This window comes from Lolium perenne, chromosome 5 (assembly GCF_019359855.2).
Source record: "Lolium perenne isolate Kyuss_39 chromosome 5, Kyuss_2.0, whole genome shotgun sequence".
NCBI lineage: Eukaryota > Viridiplantae > Streptophyta > Magnoliopsida > Poales > Poaceae > Lolium > Lolium perenne.
The window spans coordinates 9,514,900-9,535,596 of NC_067248.2; the positions used below are offsets into that span (position 1 = coordinate 9,514,900).

At 46.1% G+C, this 20,697-nt stretch overlaps 4 protein-coding genes across 4 annotated transcripts; 3 read left to right on the forward strand and 1 right to left on the reverse strand.

Moving 5' to 3' along the window:
- The first annotated feature begins 742 nt into the window (after positions 1–742).
- Positions 743–1,394, forward strand: LOC127299012 (pollen allergen Lol p 2-A-like). The gene has a single exon (XM_051328873.1). The coding sequence runs from the start codon at positions 806–808 to the stop codon at positions 1,166–1,168; it is 363 nt and encodes a 120-aa protein (XP_051184833.1). The 5' UTR covers positions 743–805; the 3' UTR covers positions 1,169–1,394.
- Positions 1,395–4,419: 3,025 nt separating this feature from the next.
- LOC127299013 (pollen allergen Lol p 2-A-like) lies at positions 4,420–5,117 on the forward strand. Its single transcript, XM_051328874.2, has one exon. The coding sequence runs from the start codon at positions 4,469–4,471 to the stop codon at positions 4,829–4,831; it is 363 nt and encodes a 120-aa protein (XP_051184834.1). The 5' UTR covers positions 4,420–4,468; the 3' UTR covers positions 4,832–5,117.
- Positions 5,118–8,062: 2,945 nt separating this feature from the next.
- LOC127299011 (pollen allergen Lol p 2-A-like) lies at positions 8,063–8,877 on the forward strand. The gene has a single exon (XM_051328872.2). The coding sequence runs from the start codon at positions 8,089–8,091 to the stop codon at positions 8,644–8,646; it is 558 nt and encodes a 185-aa protein (XP_051184832.1). The 5' UTR covers positions 8,063–8,088; the 3' UTR covers positions 8,647–8,877.
- A 5,082-nt stretch (positions 8,878–13,959) lies between these two features.
- Positions 13,960–15,559, reverse strand: LOC127299010 (protein yippee-like). The gene is made up of 5 exons (XM_051328871.2): positions 15,208–15,559; positions 15,060–15,103; positions 14,840–14,948; positions 14,687–14,742; positions 13,960–14,324 (listed from the first exon to the last, which is right to left on the reverse strand). Exons 1-5 carry the CDS (start codon positions 15,307–15,309, stop codon positions 14,222–14,224), a joined length of 414 nt encoding a protein of 137 aa, XP_051184831.1. The 5' UTR covers positions 15,310–15,559; the 3' UTR covers positions 13,960–14,221.
- Between the last annotated feature and the right edge of the window lie 5,138 nt (positions 15,560–20,697).

Genomic DNA, 20,697 nt, shown 5'->3' on the forward strand with positions numbered 1-20,697 from the left:
GCAGGAGGCAGATCCGCCAACGTGGAGACGTCCACGCCGCCGCACACCCGCGGCAGCTCGATGCCGGAGCCACCAGAGTCGCCGGAGACGCATCCCGCCGCCACCAGGGGAGCCGCCAATGCGCGAGGGACGAAGCCCCCGTCGCCGCCAGGGCTTTGCCCTGCGGGTCTTCCGGCGGCAGCGAGGGGGAGGGGGCGAAGAGGACGGTGGCAGGCGGCCGGCGGCGGAGGTTGCCCCCGAGTCGCCTAGGGTTAGGCGACGCGAGGGGGTTGGTATCGTGCCAAGAGCTTGTCAGCTAAACTTAAATTATTGCGCAAGTTGTCACAATTTTATTAAAATATACTTGTATCTAATCATGTTTTAGTGTGTAGATAAATAAAAAATTAACAAAGTGAAAACATTCTTTTATGAAGAGAGGGAATATTTTATATTCGAAACAATCGTTTTTGCTGTGTGGGAGAGCAACATGCAAAACTGCAAATGAATTCCTAATTGACTCCACAAACTAATGGCTGCTAGACTAACGGGCCTGCCGGGTGACACTCCGGCGATGCCAGTGACCATGCATGAGACCGAGCTTGTCCGTGCATGCCTGAATGCGGCTCTCTCTCCGTGGCCCCGCTCTGTTCCCTTCCGACAAGGCCGGCCGGAACGTAGGTAGAGCCCCCCTGCGACATGGACGGAGCGCCACCCATCCGGCCATAAACACCACACCCATCATCCATCACCAATTCAGAATTCACACAGCTATCTCACAGCAGCAGCAGCAGCAGCAGCACACACAACAAAAACCAACAAACTGTGAATGGCTTCGTCAAGCAGGATGCTCACCGCGGCGGTGCTGGCGGTGCTGTTCGTGGGCGCGATGTGCGAGGCCCCCGTGACGTTCACGGTGGAGAAGGGCTCCGACGAGAAGAACCTGGCGCTGTCCATCAAGTACAACAAGGCGGGCGACTCCATGGCGGAGGTGGAGCTCAAGGAGCACGGCTCCAACGAGTGGCTGGCCCTCAAGAAGAACGGCGACGGCGTGTGGGAGATCAAGAGCGACAAGCCGCTCAAGGGGCCATTCAACTTCCGCTTCGTGTCCGAGAAGGGGATGAGGAACGTGTTCGATGATGTTGTGCCCGCTGAATTCAAGGTCGGCACCACCTACAAGCCCGAGGAGTAGGCCATGGATTGTCACAAGTATTTGACTTTTCCTCCTATTGGGTCGTCGGGATTGTCTCGTTAATAGTTTTTCAAGACTTTTATTTATGAGGTGTTCATATGTATAATGATTCGGAGAAGCAGCGGCGGATGTGCTTGCTTGCTAGTATCTCTCATGCACCCGCTGTCTTGACGGTTCTTTTTTGGTTTTATAGTTATACACGTATATATCCATATATTGTGATCCATGTCATTGTGCCACTGTCCATGATCACTTTCAATATTCGTGAGCAGTTCATCACGTTTCCGACGACTTGGAAGAAATCCAAAGCAATGGCTTTCATATAAAATTGCAATAAGATTATTTGGCTATTTAACCCTTATGTTGTAACGTTCTAATAGTAATGTGTTGTATTTCTCTGATAGTAACGTTTGAACTTAGACTGCATAACGTCAACACTTAGAGTAGTGCACTGCTCCCTTCGTCAAAAAACAAGTGTATATTTAGCTTTGGTCTAAGCCAAATTATTGAATTTGACTAACTTCTAGAAAAAGTAACAATATTTATGGCACTAAATTAGTTCCACTAAATTCAACTTCAAATGTAGTTTCATATACTAATTTGATGTCATATATGTTGCTATTTTTTTTCAAAATATGTTGATCAAATATGATAAAGTTTGACTTGTGCAAAACGTAAACTGACACTATTCATGAATAGAGGGAGTATATTACAATGGGTTAAAGAGGGAAGGTTGATTTACAATAAACATTCCTGAATCTTGGAGTTAGAGCATAGCCAAATAATTTTCATGTCGGAGTAAATAAGAGTTGTTGAATGTTTTACCGATTTTGACTATCGAAGTCTCCCAAAAAGCAGTTTGTCACGCGCCGAGAATTCCCGTGTGAGACTCTCTCACGCCTCCGTCTCCTGCCCTGCTCCGCTAGACAATGCCCCCATGCCACATGGCTCGTGCGTCATCGACACTAGGTAATGGTGAGCTAGGTGAGAGGGGTTTGGAGCACGTGAGGCCTTCGGTTCTGTCATCGGGTGGGTCTGGGCGTCGCCTACGTAGCATGGACATGCAATGGTCATACGTGGGGAGATCATGTCGTGGGTGACGTTCATGCATGAGAATGGCTCTCACATATACGATACATATATGCACGAATCCGGCTTTGCGTCATGCTGCACGTTATGGTCGTCAGACATCGATCCCAACGACTCCTCTCCATCCTCGTTGGGGTAGCTCGGCCGTTGTTCGTTTCAAGGTAAGTCCTATTCATTTTTTCATGTGTTGTTGTCTTTATTCGTGCTTTCATAGCTGTCATGTAACTATCATGTAACTATGTATTCAACACCAACTATCTTTCTCTCTTTTTGACTGTAGGGTTGGCATAAACCGCTTAGACGATTTCTCCTATGGTTGCCTTCTTTGCATGCGCAAGGCAGGAAGCCTGTTTTGGTGGATACACTTCCGAGGTCTCTACGCCTTTGTCGTTGTAACCATGGTCACCCAACACCTCTTGAACACCCGCGGCAAGTCCTCATCGTTTTCCCATGTGTTGTTCCCTTTACTCGTATTTCGTGTGCATCACTTAATTTCTCTTATGTTTCATCTCTAGGTTAGCCTTGCAACTCGGGTAACTCCGTGGCTTCTATTGAGCTCTTTCCTAAGTTTTTCCGGCCGCGCGGTAAGTCCATTTCTCATACCTATGTCTATTTTTTCCCTAGATACCTTCCCTGCATCACTAACTTTCCCTCTCTTTTCTTTTACGGGGTTAGCTGCTCGATTCATACCACAAGACTGTTCAGCCTCTCTCACCGCTCGTTCTTCTTTCTCCTTTTGTGGCAGCAACATATTAAACAATGGCTTGTGCTTCCATAGACTACTAAGAAAACTTGGAACAATCGAGAGGCATATTCATTTCAACTGACCTCTACATATATAGATATTTACTTTTCTCAGTTCATGTTTAGTTGTGAATGTTATGTTCTTATTTTAATGTATAATGAGACACACTACACATTTTCGTGCCCCCCTACCACCATACTTCTGTCCGTAATGTATATCTTAACATTCTTACTATACAAGTGGAGCTAGGTTTTAACTTATCATGTCAATGGAAAAAATGTGAGGTACTATGTGACTCTACAATTAGGTTCTAAGCATGTGCACCTGCATTCTGAAATCTTCGGGTCCAAAGCCAACATCAATCATATTTCGCCTTGCCGAGTCCTTCTGTTTTTTCATCAAATTTTAATTTGTACATAATATGTTTCTTGTTCATAATTGAATCTTGATGTATTTCATACCATGTATTTCCATCGTAACGCGTGGGTATTCATCTTGAGAGATGGAGAGTGAGTATTCTAATGTTTACAATAATCAAGAAATAATGTCATTCCATGGAAAGTTCCATCGTGCGGCCTTGCATTGATCTAGAATTACATACTATAACCTGATGACTAAGTTATTATAATTTGATAAATAGGAACTCCCTCCATCCCGGTTTGTAGGTTTGCGCGTATTTTTAGATCATCAATTTGATCAATGTAATACATGATATATATTACAAACATATATTATTAAAAACATCGGATGTTATACTTTCCAAATGTTATACTGAGTACTTTTTATGGTGCAAAATTTATGTTACATTAGTCAAACTGAAAATGTAACGCATGATCTATAAACTGAGATGGAGGAAGTAGTTTATACCTAATATGATAACTCACAGATAATGATACGGAAATTAGCCACGGGAAAATATTATCAAAACATGTCAAGATGAGGACTAGTTTTAAAGCTATCATGGATTCGTGGCTAAGCCAACAGTTAAAACAGAACATCAATTGGGTTAGTAGCTGGAGAGTTCTCAAATCCTAACAACGAGTCATGACTGCATGTATTAGTAGTTGACCTGAAAGACTTTAAATAGCTTTAGTTTAAATTTGTCTAAATTTAAATAAAATTGCCAATATTTGTTATGCATTAAAGGGAGCAGAATAACTTTTGGAACGAAGTATATATGGACATGCAACTGAGGGGACCAACGGGTGAGAGCTCGGAGATGTCGGTGACAATGAGACCGAGCGTGTCCGTGCATGCCGTCGTACGAGCGTGGCTCCCTCTCAATCTCTCTCTGTGGCCTGATCTCTGCTCCCTTCCTACAAGCCAGAGCCCGTCGCGACGTCGCCGGAATGCCGCCCATCTGGCCATAAATACCCCACGTACGAATCATCCATCCATCAATTCATCAGCAATTGACAATCCGCAGCAGCGCGCAGTAGCACAAGAACCAACCAAAAAAATTCAGAATGGCTCCCTCAAGCAGGCTGCTCGCCGCGGCGGCGCTGGCGGCGCTGTTCGTGTGCGCGATGTGCGAGGCCCCCGTGACGTTCACGGTGGAGAAGGGCTCCGACGAGAAGAACCTGGCGCTGTCAATCAAGTACAACAAGGAGGGGGACTCCATGGCAGAGGTGGAGCTCAAGGAGCACGGCTCCAACGAGTGGCTGGCCCTCAAGAAGAACGGCGACGGCGTGTGGGAGATCAAGAGCGACAAGCCGCTCAAGGGCCCATTCAACTTCCGCTTCGTGTCCGAGAAGGGGATGAGGAACGTGTTCGACGACGTGGTTCCGGCGGAATTCAAGGTCGGCACCACCTACAAGCCCGAGGAGTAGGGTGGTTGCTACCGACCATGGATGGATCGTCCATCATCGTTGCGACTTTTTTGGCTTTCCATTTCGGCTCGTCAAGATCATATCATAAATAATTGTGAGGTACTTATGTGCGTGATGAGGAGAAGCAACGGCGGATGCATTTGATTGCTAGTAGTATCTCCCATGCACCCACTGTCTTGACCGTTTTTTTTTCGCTGGATGTAAAGACATGCCCTTGTTTCCGACTTAGCACATTGTTAGAAATTTCCAGCAACGAGATAAATGTATAGGCCTATAACATGGTTTTGTCTGTAGCTCCATATTTTAAAGTGCCCCCACCACCTATGAACTGCGAAAAACGACGCTGACGTGTAACCAGTTCTTTGTCGTGTGAAATATTGAGGGGAACTAGGCAAATACATGCTCTGCCGTGTTTGGCCACAAAAAACGCATGTCAACGACCGTGGACATGGCAAAAGACGAGGCAAACACACATCAACAAGGGGGACACAGTAAAGACCGACGAAAACACACGGCAAAAGGTCTAGTGAAGCACACTACAAAGTATCTTTGACGACAAAATTATGGGACACGTGGCCATGGTGGCCACCCTTCACGGATCCATTACAACATGTATTTTTCGAGTGTCCCTAATGGACACTTGGTGACGGGAATCCAGGATACCGGGTTCCTACAGGAGAAGGAGATCTTCCCTGCATCAACGTAGCATAGCCTGACTTCTCACATCTCAGATTACTACCCACTTCATCTTGGGTAGTTGGCCGATGGGACAACACCAAATATCATACCGTAGGGGACGTGGTCTCCTGTATTCTAGGGGTGACGCCACCCCTGGCAATATAAATAGGAACTTCTACTAGATAAGGGGGAGGGCTCGAAGCAACAAAGAGGCCAAGAAAGGCGAAAATCAAGCAAGAACACAAACCCAACAAGCTAGAGCTAAACAAGCCTTAGCACCATGGTCTCTCGCACTCGAAGATAACGAGGCGAGATGACACTCTTTCCATTCCAACATTTCATAATGTAGTTTCTACCCAAGAGGAGGAACAAGCATCAACCAACTTCCCGCCGGAAGCGGCACCCACTCAGACTCACTAGCACCTCACGCACAATCAATAAAAGCACCACCACCAAGAAGTAGGGTTGTTATTGACGATGTATTCTCGGTCCCTAAATTGTATATCTCTCATGTGCATGTGGATGTTACCCAATGGAATCGTGGTCACAAGCCCACCACCTACATAAGAATATAGGACCGGGAACCAAAACCCTGACACTAGGCAAATCATTAGGGCCACGCCGACTATCTCATTCCCGCACGCGTCTAGGTTTCCCACCCGTTTCTACCCCCGCGTGGGTATCCCCCATCATTCTTGTTTGTATTGGTCCAAAAAATCGGCAAAGTTTGCTTTGCCGTGTGTATTCATATAACACTCGATAATGACCCCATCAGCCTTATTTTTTTTTATTGTTTCCTTCCTGCCTTTTCTTCCCCGCGATCTTTCACCCCTTGTGTCCCTATATATACCCATCTCTTGGATACATAATTCACAACTCACCCCCACCATAAAGTACAAAGAAGAGCATTCACTCTAGGGAACCTTGAAGGTGTGGGTCTTGTATAAAGTCATGGCAGCGATGTACACGGCTTGCATCATCTAGGGTTCCTAGATGAAACACTTAGCATCAGCTAGGTAATAATAACCTTGGGTGACATAGTTGCCAAAACAAGCTCATATTGTGCACATCCGTGTGTCATGGGACTGGAAAGGGTCATCGGTGTGAACCACTGATGTGTGCTGCCATTTAGGAAGATTCTAGACGAATGGGGGAACTCCCAGGTCGGGTCCACCAGAGGAAATCTTGTGAGATCTTGGGCTCAATCATTGAATTTCATGTACAAAGTAACTAACCAAACAGAAACCAAGAGAAAATCTCATTGTTCAGCAGTCTTTCGTTGAATTTTAGAGGGATATGCGGTGGAGGGCCTCCGAGGCAACGTTTCACTGCAGACCACATTTCGGAGGGCCGAAATTCATCCAAAACTATCAAGTGGAACTAACACATGAACATACGTGTGTTGAGATTCTGAGATGCCCAAGAGCCAACTCCCGCGCGTGACCCACACTTCACCGGCGAGCGCTGCCACTTAGGAAGGTTCTTGACTGAAAAAGGGAAAACTCCCACGATGGGTTCACCTGAGGGAATCTTGCGAGATCATGAGCTCAACCATTGCTTTCCATTTCCTATGAACTAACCAAACAATCAAGTGAAAATCCCATTGGCCACCGGTAGTTTAAATAATTTCAGAAGCGTAGACCATGCTTCGGATGGCCAAAATCCACCTAAAAGTTGCAAATGGGCCTAATATGTGTGTAGAAGTGTGCTGGGATGGTGAGGGGGCCAAGAGCTAGCTAGGGTGGCGGCATGCTGTCGTGGGAGTAAGTATGTTTTAGGGCAACACTTGGCAAATGCGTGATCTTCAGAACGTCCCAAGCTTGGGACCATCAAGTTGCTTTTGTGCGCAAAGTAAACGCAAAAAACATATGCCACTCCTTTACCATATGCCGGACAAAAAAAAACTTGGCAAATGGTTATTTCCTTGGTGATCGGTGTTCTGCGCCGTATGCCGATGGTCGACATAGGCTTTGCCGTGTTGTGCGTTGCCTTTGTCGTGGCTTTTTTCCACATGGCAAATCCGTAATTTCCAGTATTGACTCAATAATATTTGAAGGCAAGAACACCCGGGAGCCGAATTGAATTTCCGGCATATCCGCTACTATAGATTGAAAATTAGGAGGCGGATGATCTCCTTGGTGGAACCCCTTTTTTGTCTAAAAATAGTTTTCTTTTTGAATATTTTACATTTCTTCATACTATAATTTTGGATACATAAAATGTTAACTTATATATGAAAATATAATTCCAATACTTTGCACTCATCAATAATTAATTTTCGATATATAACTAGTTGAGTTGTTTATGCAAAATTCCTATTAAATTATTGTCCGTACCAAACAATGTAAAATTAGTAAGGTCATAACTAGTTGTGCAACGTATACTGAAAAAAATAATTTTGGAGTTTCGCAAGAAAAAAAATGGATACATGGAACGCTCAGGCGATGTCTGTGGCCATGAAACCGCGCTTGTCCTGTGCAGGATTCTAGGGTGTGGGTGCTTCTATAATAAATGGATAATGAGCATGCATCAGAACGCTCCAGCGATGTTTGTGGCCATGAGACAGAGCTTGTCCGTGCATGCCTACACGGCTCTCCCTCGCCGTGGCCCAAGCTCTGTTCCCTTCCGACAGACCCGGCCGGTACAAGCGCCTGCGACATGGCCGGAGCGCCGCCCATCCGCGCATAAATACCCCCACACCATCTATCACCGATTCACAACCAACAGCAGCAGCACACATATACACACAAGAACCATCCAACAAATTCAGAATGGCTTCCTCATCAAGCAGGATGCTTGCGGCGGCAGCGCTGGCGGCGTTGTTCGTGGGCGCGATGTGCGAGGCCCCTGTGACGTTCACGGTAGAGAAGGGCTCCGACGAGAAGAACCTGGCGCTGTCGATCAAGTACAACAAGGAGGGCGACTCCATGGCGGAGGTGGAGCTCAAGGAGCACGGCTCCAATGAGTGGCTGGCCCTGAAGAAGAACGGCGACGGCGTGTGGGAGATCAAGAGCGACAAGCCGCTCAAGGGACCATTCAACTTCCGCTTCGTGTCCGAGAAGGGGATGAGGAACGTGTTCGACGACGTGGTTCCGGCGGAATTCAAGGTCGGCACCACCTACAAGCCTGAGGAGTAAAGAGATCTGCCATCGGTCGTCATAAGAAGTTTTTGATTTTCCTCATATCGTGAATAATTTGTCGAGGTTTTTGTCAGTGAGGTGGTGATTGGGAGAAGCACAACTATGGATGTGCTTCCTAGTATCTCCCATGCACCCATTACCTTGGCCAATATTTTTTTATATGAATCGAATTATGTTAGTTTATTTATGAGATATTTAAAAGGGATCCCAGATATTTTTGCCTTTTGAGTTTATTAGTTCTATTATTTTTATGGCGCTTATGTTGAGAACATTTGCCACAACATCTCAATGAGATGATGTACCAAAGGCGCCAAATCTAGATGTGCGAATCTCGTGCCAATGGTATTCAGAACTAGTCTGAAATGACATGAGCAATGCATTTCAGTTAAGAAGAAATTCACTCTTGCAAATAACACTCCAATTTACAACTTATTATGTATTGTTTATGAAATATTCAATTGGATTCTAATAGTTCTCCACCTCTAATATTGTGCATTTTTATGGTACTTACAATGTGAAGATCTCGGCACAAGATCTCAAAGTGTTGTGTAAATGATCTACTGAATGACTAATGGTCTATTTCTTGGAAGTGACATGATCATTACATTTGGCTAAGAGGGAAACAGAGTAATGCTTTCATCAACATTTGATTATGTGCAAGATCAATGTCTTTGTTGGCAGATGTGTTGAAGAAAACAGTCATGAATGATCAAACATCTGCACCGCTGACAAATAGTTTTCTTCTTGAAAACATACAAGCTCCAGGGATAGAGATGTAGCAGAGATGATATGCATAGTGCATATTTCCATGTTGTAGCCAACCAAAGAAGGAGGATGAAATTCATTCATGGCTTAGATGGGCCAGTTACTGATAACAAAGACATGTTAAAAATAGCTTCAGACTGTTACAGAGATTTGTTCAGTTTTGAAAGCAAGCTTGACATCAAACTCAAGGCTGACTTCTTCTCTAGGGGGAAAAGGTCTCTGTAGCTGAAAATGAAATGTTGAGTAGTATTTTTTACTGAGGAGGAAGTTAGATAAGCTGTTTTTGGCTCATATGCTGATGAAGCTCCTAGTCCAGATGGACTCTCCTTCATGTTTTACCAAAATTTCTGGGATATCAAGCCATGTTTGATGTCTGGCGTAGGGATGGATTAGATCTATATAGACTTAATTTTGCTAGGATTATATTAATCCCTAAGGAAAATGATGCTAGATCAATGAAGAAGTTCAGGCCTATTAGCTTGCTTAATTGTTCTTTCAAGATCTTCATTAAAGTCTTAACTAATGAATTAGCCAAGATAATTGACAGGCTTATTTCCTTTCATCAATCTTCCTTCACTAGAGGGAGATTCATATTAGAGAGTGTAGGCACTGCCCATGAGGTCCATAGTAAAAACAATAAAGGGCTTGTCCTAAAATTTGATTATGAAAAAGCATATGATAAGGTTAACCAAGATTTTCCTTTTGAAGTACTACAACTGAGGGTTCAGCCCTCTCTCCATTAGGCTAATTAGACAGATCAGGGAGGTGTAGGGATTAAACTCAATGGTCTAGAACAAGATTTTATTTCCTTATTGGCAAAGGTTTAAGACAAGGTGATCCCATTGCCCTCTCTTGTTCAGGTGTGTGGTAGATGTTTTTTTTTCTGGTATGCTAATCAAGGGTACACAATGTGGGTTAATTAAAGGGTTGTGCCCTAATTTTATCCCTGGTGGGGTGGTTAGTCTCCAGTATGCTGATGACACCTTACTGTTTCTACAAAATAATGTTAGAGTTGCTTTAAACTGTAGGTGGATTTTGACTTGCTTTGAGAAAATATCTGGGATGAGGATTAACTGCCATAAGAGTGAGCTCCTGCCCATAAATATGGATAATGAGGAGGTCAAGCCTTTTGTTGATATTCTTCAATGTGTAGTTGGCAAATTCTATGTTATGTATTTAGACATACCTCTTCACTTTGATAGACCCGAAAGAGAAGATCTACAACCTCCTATAAAAAAAACCTGCTTAAAAGGATCACTGGATGAGAGGAAAACTACTTTCTTCGGGTGCTAAGAAAACTCTCATTCAAGCTTGTCTATCTTGCATCCCCATATATTTATTGTCTTTCTTTAAATATCCTAAATGGGTTCTTCGTCTAATAGACTCGTAGTTATCTAATTTTATGTGGAGTGATGAGGAGGGGAATCATAAGATCCATCTGGCAAATTGGCCATCCATATGTATGAAAAATGACTATGGAGGTTTGGGTATTCCCAATCTCCATGATCTAAACATCTGTCTCATAGGGTCTTGGATTAAGAGATACATAGAGGTGAAGGTGCTATGTGGAAGAGAGTGATTGACTCTAAATATAATACAAAAAGTTCAAATATTTTGTCTTGTCATTACATCCAAGCATCTACCTTCTAGTAAGGTGTGATGTGGGCTTCAAAAGTTGTCAAAAAATGGGTTATAAATGGCATGTAGGTAATGGTAAGTCCATAAAGTTTTGGGAGGATATATGGTTTGGTAATTCTCCCCTAGCAACCCATTTTGGGATATTTACTTTGTCTCTAATCAACAAAAACCCAGACTATTTTTTTTTCGAAATGGGGTATATCCCCAGCCTCTGCATCAAGCGATGCATACGGCCTCTTTTATTAGAATCAAAACTGTCTTACAACCAGCATCGTCAATGGCAAGAGATGATAAGTCAATGGCAAGAGATCCTTGAGATTGCCAAAACCATTAATTTCTCTAATGAAGAAGATCAACTTGTCTGGTAGTTTGAATCAAAAGGAGTCTACTCTTCTAGTTCTCTCTATGATATTATTAATTTTCGAGGCATTAAGCAATTTTAATTGCTCTCAGTTTGGAGCTTAAAATTTCCTCCCAGATTGCAAATCTTTCTTTGGTTGTTTTCGCAAAAAAAATTTATGACTAGGGATAATCTCAGAGCTAGGGGTATAGTTAAACCCATGAAGTGTGAGATGTGTAAGGAATTTCAATCTGCGGAACATCTTATGTTTGAATGCATTGTGTATAGAGCTATCTGGGATGAGGTTGCTGAGATTTTTGAAATCCATGTTCAGAATTTTAAATCGGTTGCATATAGATGGCTCTATAATAAAAGATTCATGCATTTTAATGTTATTTCTTCTGCTATCCTGTGGGGATTGTGGATAAATAGGAATAATCTTGTTTTTAATAAGGTTACTTGGATAAATATCAAACAGGTGTGGCGTCTGGTGTTCTCTGGAAGAGGCCTTTGAAAGAGTGAAAGGAGGCAAGGTCGGTCAATTCATGGACCGGCTGCTTGCCAATCTAAGAAAACTTTTGTGCCTGCCAGTGAAAAAGGGTGAGCTGCCCCAGATTTTATTGGATCTCATCCTGGAAGTCATTTGGATTCTCGAGCTATGAAGGAAGGGCAACTCTGGAATATCTCCTGGGATATCCTGAGGAAGCAGATGATATCTATGTGGTGGTGTGAAGACAGCTTCATCCGATGGTCCGTCTGCGCTGTGAGAGGCCTAGTATCTGTAGCTTTTCAGTGGTTCTACCTTCTGTAAACGTTCTTCGCAGTAGTAGTACTTTTCCTTCTGTTTGTTTTGTGCTTGAATTCACAGAGCAGCTGGGATGGCAGCTGTTATCAGTTGTCGTGCTCTTTAGTTTTCCTTTGTTGTTTCCTTTTTAGCTTAAGGTTGTAAGAGACTCGCTGGGCTTCTTTCTTTGAATGGAGCTGGGGAGAGATCCCTTTTCATCTAAAAATAAAATACATGCTCTTCTTTGATTTGCAAATCAAGCACCCTTACACCCATCTGTCACTTCATGTATATTTCTTCACCGAGATCACCGTGCAAGAAGAAGTCCTCCAGATCACGACCATGATGCGTATGCCATTAGAGCATGTCTAACATGCCCCTTATAACCCGCCCACCCCGTAAATTCCAGCGGGATATGGGGCAGCTGCGGTTTGGGCCGTCTAGCAGGTCCCGTATTCGGGTCGGCCTGTTTCGGTGGAATACGGGGCCCAGGAAATCCGCACCGCCGCCCCCTACTTATACCGGGCGAAGGTGCGAGTGAGGGGTTAACCCCTCACTCGCAACCCTAGCTCCGCCGTGCGCCGCCGCCTCCTCCATCCTGCTCCGGCAAGCAATCCCCCACCTCTCGCGTCCGCATTCAAGCCGCAGCACGCCATGTCCGGTCGCCGAAGCCGCCGCGCGTGTACGGCGAGCGGATCGAAGCGATCCCGCTCGCCGGACACCGTCGAGGAGGCGTGGCGGCGCCAATGCAAGCGCTCCGCCGCGGGGAGTCACCGTGCGGCGTGCCGGTACGCCGGCGCGCTTTACATGCCGCCGTCGCTCCGTGAGTTCGCCGCGGGTGGGCGGTGGTACCAACAAGACCCGCCGCTCAAGCCGATGAGCGGCGCGGACTTCGAGAGGTGGCGCACCGAGTGGGAGAGAGACCGCGCTTCGAAGGCGGCATGGGCGGCGCGCATCGGCAGCACCAGCAGCGGAGGAAGCGGAGGCGATCCTCGTGCCGGCGAGGAGGAAGCGGAGGAGGCAAAGGTGGAGGCGGCGTTCCTGCAGGCGGTGGCCGCATCCGAGGCGGAGGCCGCCGAGAAGGCTCGGGCGGAGGTAGAGGAGGAGGCGGCGGCCATCGCCGCCGTGGCAGAATTCGAGGCGCAGGAGGCTGCCGCCAGGGGGCGTTCGTGCCATTCGTCATCCTCGACGATTAGATAGGATCGCAGTGTAGAATCCGCTATGTATGTATGATCCAGCGTATGATCAATGAAGATGAACTATGGTTTTAATTTTCTCGGGGTTTTAATTTTAAAAAATACGGAGCGAAATACGGGGTCTGCTAGACGGAATGGTTCAGCTAGACGCATTTTTTTGATACGGGGCGAAAAACTCACGTAATGCGGGACAGAGAAATAAGGGGCCTGTTAGACATGCTCTTGCCTACATCTTTGTTCTTCGCCCCAACAGCAAGGCGGGGCCATAGCCATAAGTCCATAAGGAATCATGAAACACCAAGCGTCGCCATGTTTTGCAAACGACCACAGATGATGCCGTGGAATAGATGTTTACATGATCTTGCTGAGCTCATTTGAATTCACTGATTCTGGTGCAGACAGGAAAAATGGTAACGTGCTCACTGCTCAGCAAGATACCTGATCAATGGTTGTAGATGCAAATAGCAAGCATGAAACTAACAACAGATGATGCATCCTCCTCTCCCAAAGATCCAATTGAGTAATCTAGTTTCATGGATATAGCTAGACCAACAAACAAATCGGCAACAAACTGCAAAGCAGCTCAATGGCAGGAACCGATAAACATTTTATTGAGTGGACACACATTCACATATGTACAAGAAGGACAACTAGGTTGATTCATATGGTTATAACGATAGGGTTCTTTATCTAGCTAGCAGAAGCTACGATTCGATATGAATGGGATAATGTTGGAACTGCAAAGAAGCAATTTGCAGTGCGAGGGGAACGACCCTAGCTAACACTAACAATGTACAGTCATGTCTGTCATACGAGGAAATCAATTGGTCTTGCGTTGCAAACTGAGTGTCACGCGGCGCCCTGATCATCGTCCTCGCTAGAGCTTCTGCGGCCGTCATGCTCGGCCCACAGCTGGACACGGCCGGGAGGGACGCCAGAGTTTATCTTGAACCTGCGCATCAACCAGAGAAGAAGATGATTGATTTCAGAATCTGGCGCGTGCATTCCGTGGCAAATCTAGCTAGGTTCCAAACTCCGGCAGTTCTTCAATTTGATTCTCAAGGAATATCGTGTTTAACATTTTACTTGAGTGTTTGTTAGTGCAGTTAGTAGGGTATACTTAACAGGGTTAGCGTGAAAGTACATGACCGGCAGCAGTAGCATGTTCAGTTTGTCAGCACAAGTGATTAAAGATGGTGTCGGAAAAAATGAAGACTGTACGTAGCTAGTTGTTTCATGTGGAAGCAAATTGAGCAAGCAATGAGAGGAGAGGAGAGCAGAGCAGAGCAGGGAGGCATGTAGGAAGGTTTGGACCTCTCGAGGATGAACTTGCCCTCCTTGTACCTCTGCTCCTTCTCAAATGCAGAGACCTAATTATGTAAACATGTACAAAGTAAGCATACTTAGACAATCAAATTAAGGATGGAGATTGGACGAAAAGCAGAGCGGAATCAAAGCGGTTGTTACGTATTTCCACCCGAGGATGGACCCGCAGGCGACGCAGAAGATGTCGCGGACGGTGTGCAGGCCCGTGGTCATCATCCGGTCGTCCTTCTCCCCGACATTCACATTCACACTGGAGACATTATCATGCATAGGTACAGTAAAACAGGGGAGAAGAAAACAGAGCAAGAAACTGAGCAAGATTCCCTATCATGATGATGATGATGGAGGGCAGTGTACTTACACCTTGTCGAAGAGGTAGGCCTTGCCGTGCTTGCAGCGGAACAACTGAAAGTAACAACAAGAGACAAGAGTCTGTAGTCAAATTATCAGGACAACAAATAAATAAATAAATAAATAAAATAAAAATGGCGATGGAAATAAGGGGAGACCCTGGAAAGGATTTGGTGTGCGTAGGCGAGGGGGGTGTCGCAGTGCTTGCAGGAGTAGATTGTCCCCGTCGGCGCAAGGCTCATCAAGAACAGACGCCCCATCCTCCCCTCCGATGACCCCCTTCTTCTTCTTCTCCTTGTCCGGTCGGCCGGCCAGCGAACTTGATGCTTGCTCTGAGGTCGATCCACTGGATCCGATCCCGGGCTGGATTGGACGGACGCCGGCGATCGGCAGCGGAGACGGTGATGCTGCAACGGGACGGGGATGGGGGAAAATGTGAAACTTGTGGGAGAAGGAGAGACGGGAAGCAAGGCAACGTGCGTGCGTGGAGTGCGAATGGGGGATTTGTTTGACGAGTCGGAGTGATGACGGTTTTGCCCATATTTCGGACCGCACTACGCAACCTTTTTTGGCTAGGGCTGCTCCCACTATTTCAACCTTTTTTTGGGGCGCCCCGGTCTGAAACAAATCTGTATTTTTTTTTCCTTTTTTTTTTTTTTGATAAAAGGGGATTCATCTCAGTTTCATTAACAAAAGTTGGCATGTTACATGGTTTTTGAAAATGAATGTGAAATAGTGATTCCCTCGAGTTTTCCCCCTCGATTTTGGTCTTGTCTAGTGGGGCCTCTATATGCCAACGTGGGCGTCATGTACGTGAGCTTCTTTACACCGACCTGGTTGGCACGGACCAGGTACACCCCAGGCTGTGTGGCGGACTAGCCTAGCGTCATTTTTTTTTCTTCTATTTTCTGGGGTTTTCTTTTTCCCACTGTTTCTTTTCTATTTTTTGGGGATTTCTAAAATTCAAAATCTTGTTTTTTATTTCCAATTTTTTTTCTTAATTTGAACATCTCTTGAAATATGAATATTTTTCAGTTTTGGAAATTTTCCAATTTTGAATATTTCTCGAATCCTAACGTTTTTTTAAGCTTTTTGTTAAACCTAAAAATAAAAATAAGGAAACAGTAAACAAAAAAGAGAATAAAACACAAAAGAAAAATGTACCTAGGTTAGGCTCACACCTGCAAGCGGGTGTGTGGTGATTTCTATGCACCGTTTGGTCGTTGTATTGGATTTACCGCCCTTAACGCACATCGCACATATATCCTAGGTGTTTATGTATTTTCCTAAATAAAAATATTTCTTACAAACCTAATATTCTAAAACCTAAAATTTCCAGATCTTGACAATTTTGAACAAAAAAGTTTTTTGAAAAATCGAACAGTTTTTAATATGGACATTTTTTCTAGAAAAAAAGTCCTTCTTTGTCGAAATCTAAATTAACATTTTCAGAATTGGAACAGTTTTCAAATCTCAACATGTTTTGAGTTTGAACATTTTTTTTGCTTTGAACATTTTTTTCAAATTTAAATATTTTCTAAATCTAAACTTTTCAAATATATAGACGCAAATAAGATAGACCTGAGAATGTACCTAAGGTAATTCACAAGCAATAAATGTTGCAGATATTCTTGACGTAAACAGGATACTACTGTATATCACAAGAGCACCCAGGTTGTATTTACGGAAATACATATGTACACGCAAGGATGGGTGTGAGTGCTATCTGTACCGTTGATATGCTAGTGCTGCTTTAAGATTCGGAGAAAAGAGCGACAGGAGAAACATTTTCTATCCGGAAATGCTAGAGTTACGGGCAGATTGGTTACGGACTAAACTTACGGGATAACGTGGCTATCAATCGTGAATCTGGATGAGAAAGTCTCGGGACAACTGCTACAGGGTATCCAATCGTGTTGAGCCACGTAATACCCGTAAGATAATTCCGTAAGATGATTCCGTAGGTGTAGCATTACTGTTTTCTATCTCCAGGTAGGCCCCGCGAGAACAAGCCTAAAGCCATCAATCACGCACGTCCATCAGACCAATGCTCCAGCTAACGACAAACTCGGTCCAATCATTCCTACGAAGGGAGCGGAGCAACTGGTGGTGGTGGGGCGGCGACGAGCTGCTTGTGGTGGTGGTCGGCGGCCACGCCTCAAGCTCGCTGCTGCCGGCCCCTCTGCCTCATGCTCTCTACCCGGCCACCGCCGGGCACTCTCGCACAAGCTCGCCGGCTGCTCGCCCCGCCGCCTGATCCCGGTCGACATGCGCATCCTCTGCTATGGCGTCGACGGTAGGTGCTATCGCAGTCCGGCTCCGCCGCAACCAGATCGAGAGCAGCTCTCTGTCGTGCATTGGACTCTCTTTCCCCGAATGATGAGCTCCCCATCGGCTCACCGACTCCAGCCGTGGTCTCCGGCGTATTCCACTGGGAGAGGCCAGGTCGTCCACCTGCACGAGCGCGCCGGTGACGACTGACGACGCCATCCCCCGGACGAGCTCGCTCTCGCTGGCGCTGGCGAACAACATGGACGCGGAGACGCTGAAGATGTGCGGCGTGACGTTCGGCGTCAACGCGCTGCTCACTTGAGTTGTGCTTGCTAGGCCTCTCACAAACAACTAAATAAGAGCAAGCGACTGGACGAGCTCTAGTAGAAGAGAAAACATCAGTTCACCGCATCGCCCTCGATCAAATCGCTGGCGAACAATGTGGCGAGCTGCCGGCTGCCGCCACGGCGCCGTCGCCCTGTGCTGCGGCCTCCTTAGCGGCGCGTATATACGTACGCAGCTGGCTCCTGCCAGAGATGGGACACATGATGCCGGTGGTGGCCGCAGAGTCCGACAACGACGTGCACCTTTCCTCGAGAAGCGTCAACAGCACTGGAGGCGGTGGTGGTGGCGGGAGCATCCACTTCAAGATGCTCTGCAGCTTCGGCGACCGCATCTTCAAGAAGCGTCAGCAGCAGTTTCGGCAGCAATGGTGTCCACGGACTGGAGCCGACGGTGTCTGTCACCTGCGACGAGGAGCTGCTCCACGTCCGCGTCGCCGCGCTTCCGCGTCTACGTCTTTGGGCCGCAGCAGAACGCGCCGCGGGACACCACGTTGCGCCCTAGCCTGTCGTAGCCAATGTAGCTGATACCCGCCAGTTGCCTGCTCGTCGCCGCATCGCCCTCGCAGTCTCGCACCTCTCCGCTGAACTAGCGCGTCGATGACAACCTAGCGAAGCGAGCGAGCACGGGCACCCATACCGACAGCGACGCGGGTAAATGCAAGCTCTAGGACGGCCACCTCCATGCACGAGCTCCAGGACGGCGCTGGCCTCCGATGGGACGGGCCGGCGTGGTGGACTGGAGGCGGCGGCGCGGAAGTCCTCGGTGTACCACACCGTGCGCGACTCCTTGCCGACGCAGGCCGCGCTCGAACGCCGCCAGTGCCGCCATGGACTCGCACCCGCCCTCGTACGCGCCGCACTTGCCCTCGAGATTGTCCTGCAGTGCCTGCACGCCAGCGCCTCCTCGTCGCTGACCTCCGTGCACGCCGGCCGACGACGACGGTGTGGAAGTCCACTCTCGACGGGTCGCCGCGGGCCTCCTCGAACAGCACCCTTCGTGTCACGGTGGTCGCACCACCAGCAGCCACGCCGGCGGAGAGGACGGGAGACGGAGCAGCCACGCCGGCGGACCAGCCGCGTCGGCCAGATTAAGGGGCCGCAAATCGGAGAGGACGGGAGACGGAGCAGGCGCGCCGGCGGCGGCGACGGAGGACTTTGAAGTGAGGAATTTTGAGGGGAGATGGGCAGCGGTGACCGCGGCAGTCGCTCCCTTTGTCTGGTCTGGTCTGGGAAGGAATCTCCGTGTCGGGCGGAGCAAAGGCCGGGAAAAGACAGCACTGAAGAAGTGCACGCATGACGCAACTGAATTCCTCCTCCTTTTCTTTTCTCCGGATCTCAAAGCAACCTCATATTCTGTACGGTACAGATTACTTCCTCACCCATTCCTGCGTGTACAAAATCCACACTCGATGATGCAGAGAAAATAGCACAAGATGGTACAGGTATGCGGTTTATTTTATAATGTCTCATGTGCTAAGTTTGGTGAATAGCATGAATAAAAAATCCATTTTATGAAATTTAATACAGTACAAATTTACTCCCAAGATAACATATTATTTTCAATATGCAACAAAGCTTAAATCAGCTTTTCTTATAAATCTCTACAACAGAACAAATTATATACAACAAGACGGGAGATTCAGGAAACAAAAAAATGGATAAAACTTACCCATCATCCGGAAATGAATGAAAAGGTTAATGGTATTAAAATGAATGAATTTGGCCTTCTCGGTATGTCGGCTCAATCACTCAGTGAAGCATTCCACAAGCGTGCACAAAAGTCCTAGGAGATATAAAATCATGTATATGCTGACTACAACCAGACGTGTGGGCGGCATCCAACCTCAGAGCTGAACGATTGCGAGGTGGGATTTGAATAGAGGGCACATTGCAGATGATTCATTCAAGAAAGAGAGGAAAAGAAAACAAAAGAACAAGTGTGAAAATGAATTAGTAGTACACAACCAGTGCATCTTGGATACCTTCACCGAGCATTTATTTAACTGTATGATATTGACACGGGCCTTGAAGAGAAAGTTCTAATATCCAAATTGTTTGAGTAAATGACAGATCTACCGAACTTTCCAATATCAAAGTTCTGGATTCCATTTACCAAGACAACTGATGTTGCTTGCATCAGTGAGAGCACCTTCTCCAAACTCCAGAGATCAAATCATAAAAGAAAAACCGGTATCTTATCTTGCCTTAACACCTCCATGGTTCATCCAGGTTGAGGAGGTGCGCCCAAAATGATATGACTTATATACAGAGTTGTTTGGTCGTGGGCAAGGCCAATTTCCTATTCGCTATTTGGGTACTCCGATTCATTATCGGAGACTTACAATTGCTGAACGAAAAAATTGTGGAAGAAAGATTACAAAAACACCTTAGTAGTTGGAAGGGTAAATTGTTGTCCCTGGCGGAAGATTGGTACTCATTAATTCGGTACTGACAAATATGGTACTGTATATGTCATCATTTTTTTTGCTACCGAAAAGAATTATGCATAAACTTGATTAGTATCGAACCAGATTCTTTTGGCAAGGGGATAGAGAGAAAAAAGAAATATCGACTAGTTAAATAGAGTATAGTTTGTAGTCTCAAAGATCAAGGCGGGCTTGGAGTTCATGACCTGGAGGTCAAGAATTCAACTCTGCTAGGTAAATGGCTTTTTAAGCTTCTTACCGAGGATGGGATTTGGCAAACTATTCTACGGAGAAAGTATATTGGCACGAAGACGCTATCCCAAGTGGTTTGGAAACCTGGGGATTCTCACTTCTGGGCTGGTCTCATGGCGACAAAAAATGTCTTTTTTTGCCATGGTACTTTCTCGATTAAGCATGGAGCACAAATACGGTTTTAGGAAGATGTTTGGTTAGACAATGCTCCCTTAAGTGAACAATATCCTGCTTTGTATAGTATTGTTCGTCGCAAAGGTGATACCATTGCCACAGTAATGGTCACCTCATCCCCGAATGTGACGTTCAGACGGGTTTTGCTTGGACAAAAGCTACATGCATGGAATGCTCTAAT

Excerpts from the sequence above, each read along its gene's own strand:
- LOC127299013 (XM_051328874.2), top strand. The coding sequence starts at position 4,469 with ATGGCTCCCTCAAGCAGGCTGCTCGCCGCGGCGGCGCTGGCGGCGCTG.
- LOC127299011 (XM_051328872.2), top strand. The coding sequence starts at position 8,089 with ATGCCTACACGGCTCTCCCTCGCCGTGGCCCAAGCTCTGTTCCCTTCC.
- LOC127299012 (XM_051328873.1), top strand. The coding sequence starts at position 806 with ATGGCTTCGTCAAGCAGGATGCTCACCGCGGCGGTGCTGGCGGTGCTG.
- LOC127299010 (XM_051328871.2), bottom strand. The coding sequence starts at position 15,309 with ATGGGGCGTCTGTTCTTGATGAGCCTTGCGCCGACGGGGACAATCTAC. Across the intron at positions 15,104-15,207 it reads CACACCAAATCCTTTCCAGG|TTGTTCCGCTGCAAGCACGG; the intron begins GTCTCCCCTTAT and ends TGTTACTTTCAG. Across the intron at positions 14,949-15,059 it reads GCCTACCTCTTCGACAAGGT|TGTGAATGTGAATGTCGGGG; the intron begins GTAAGTACACTG and ends TAATGTCTCCAG.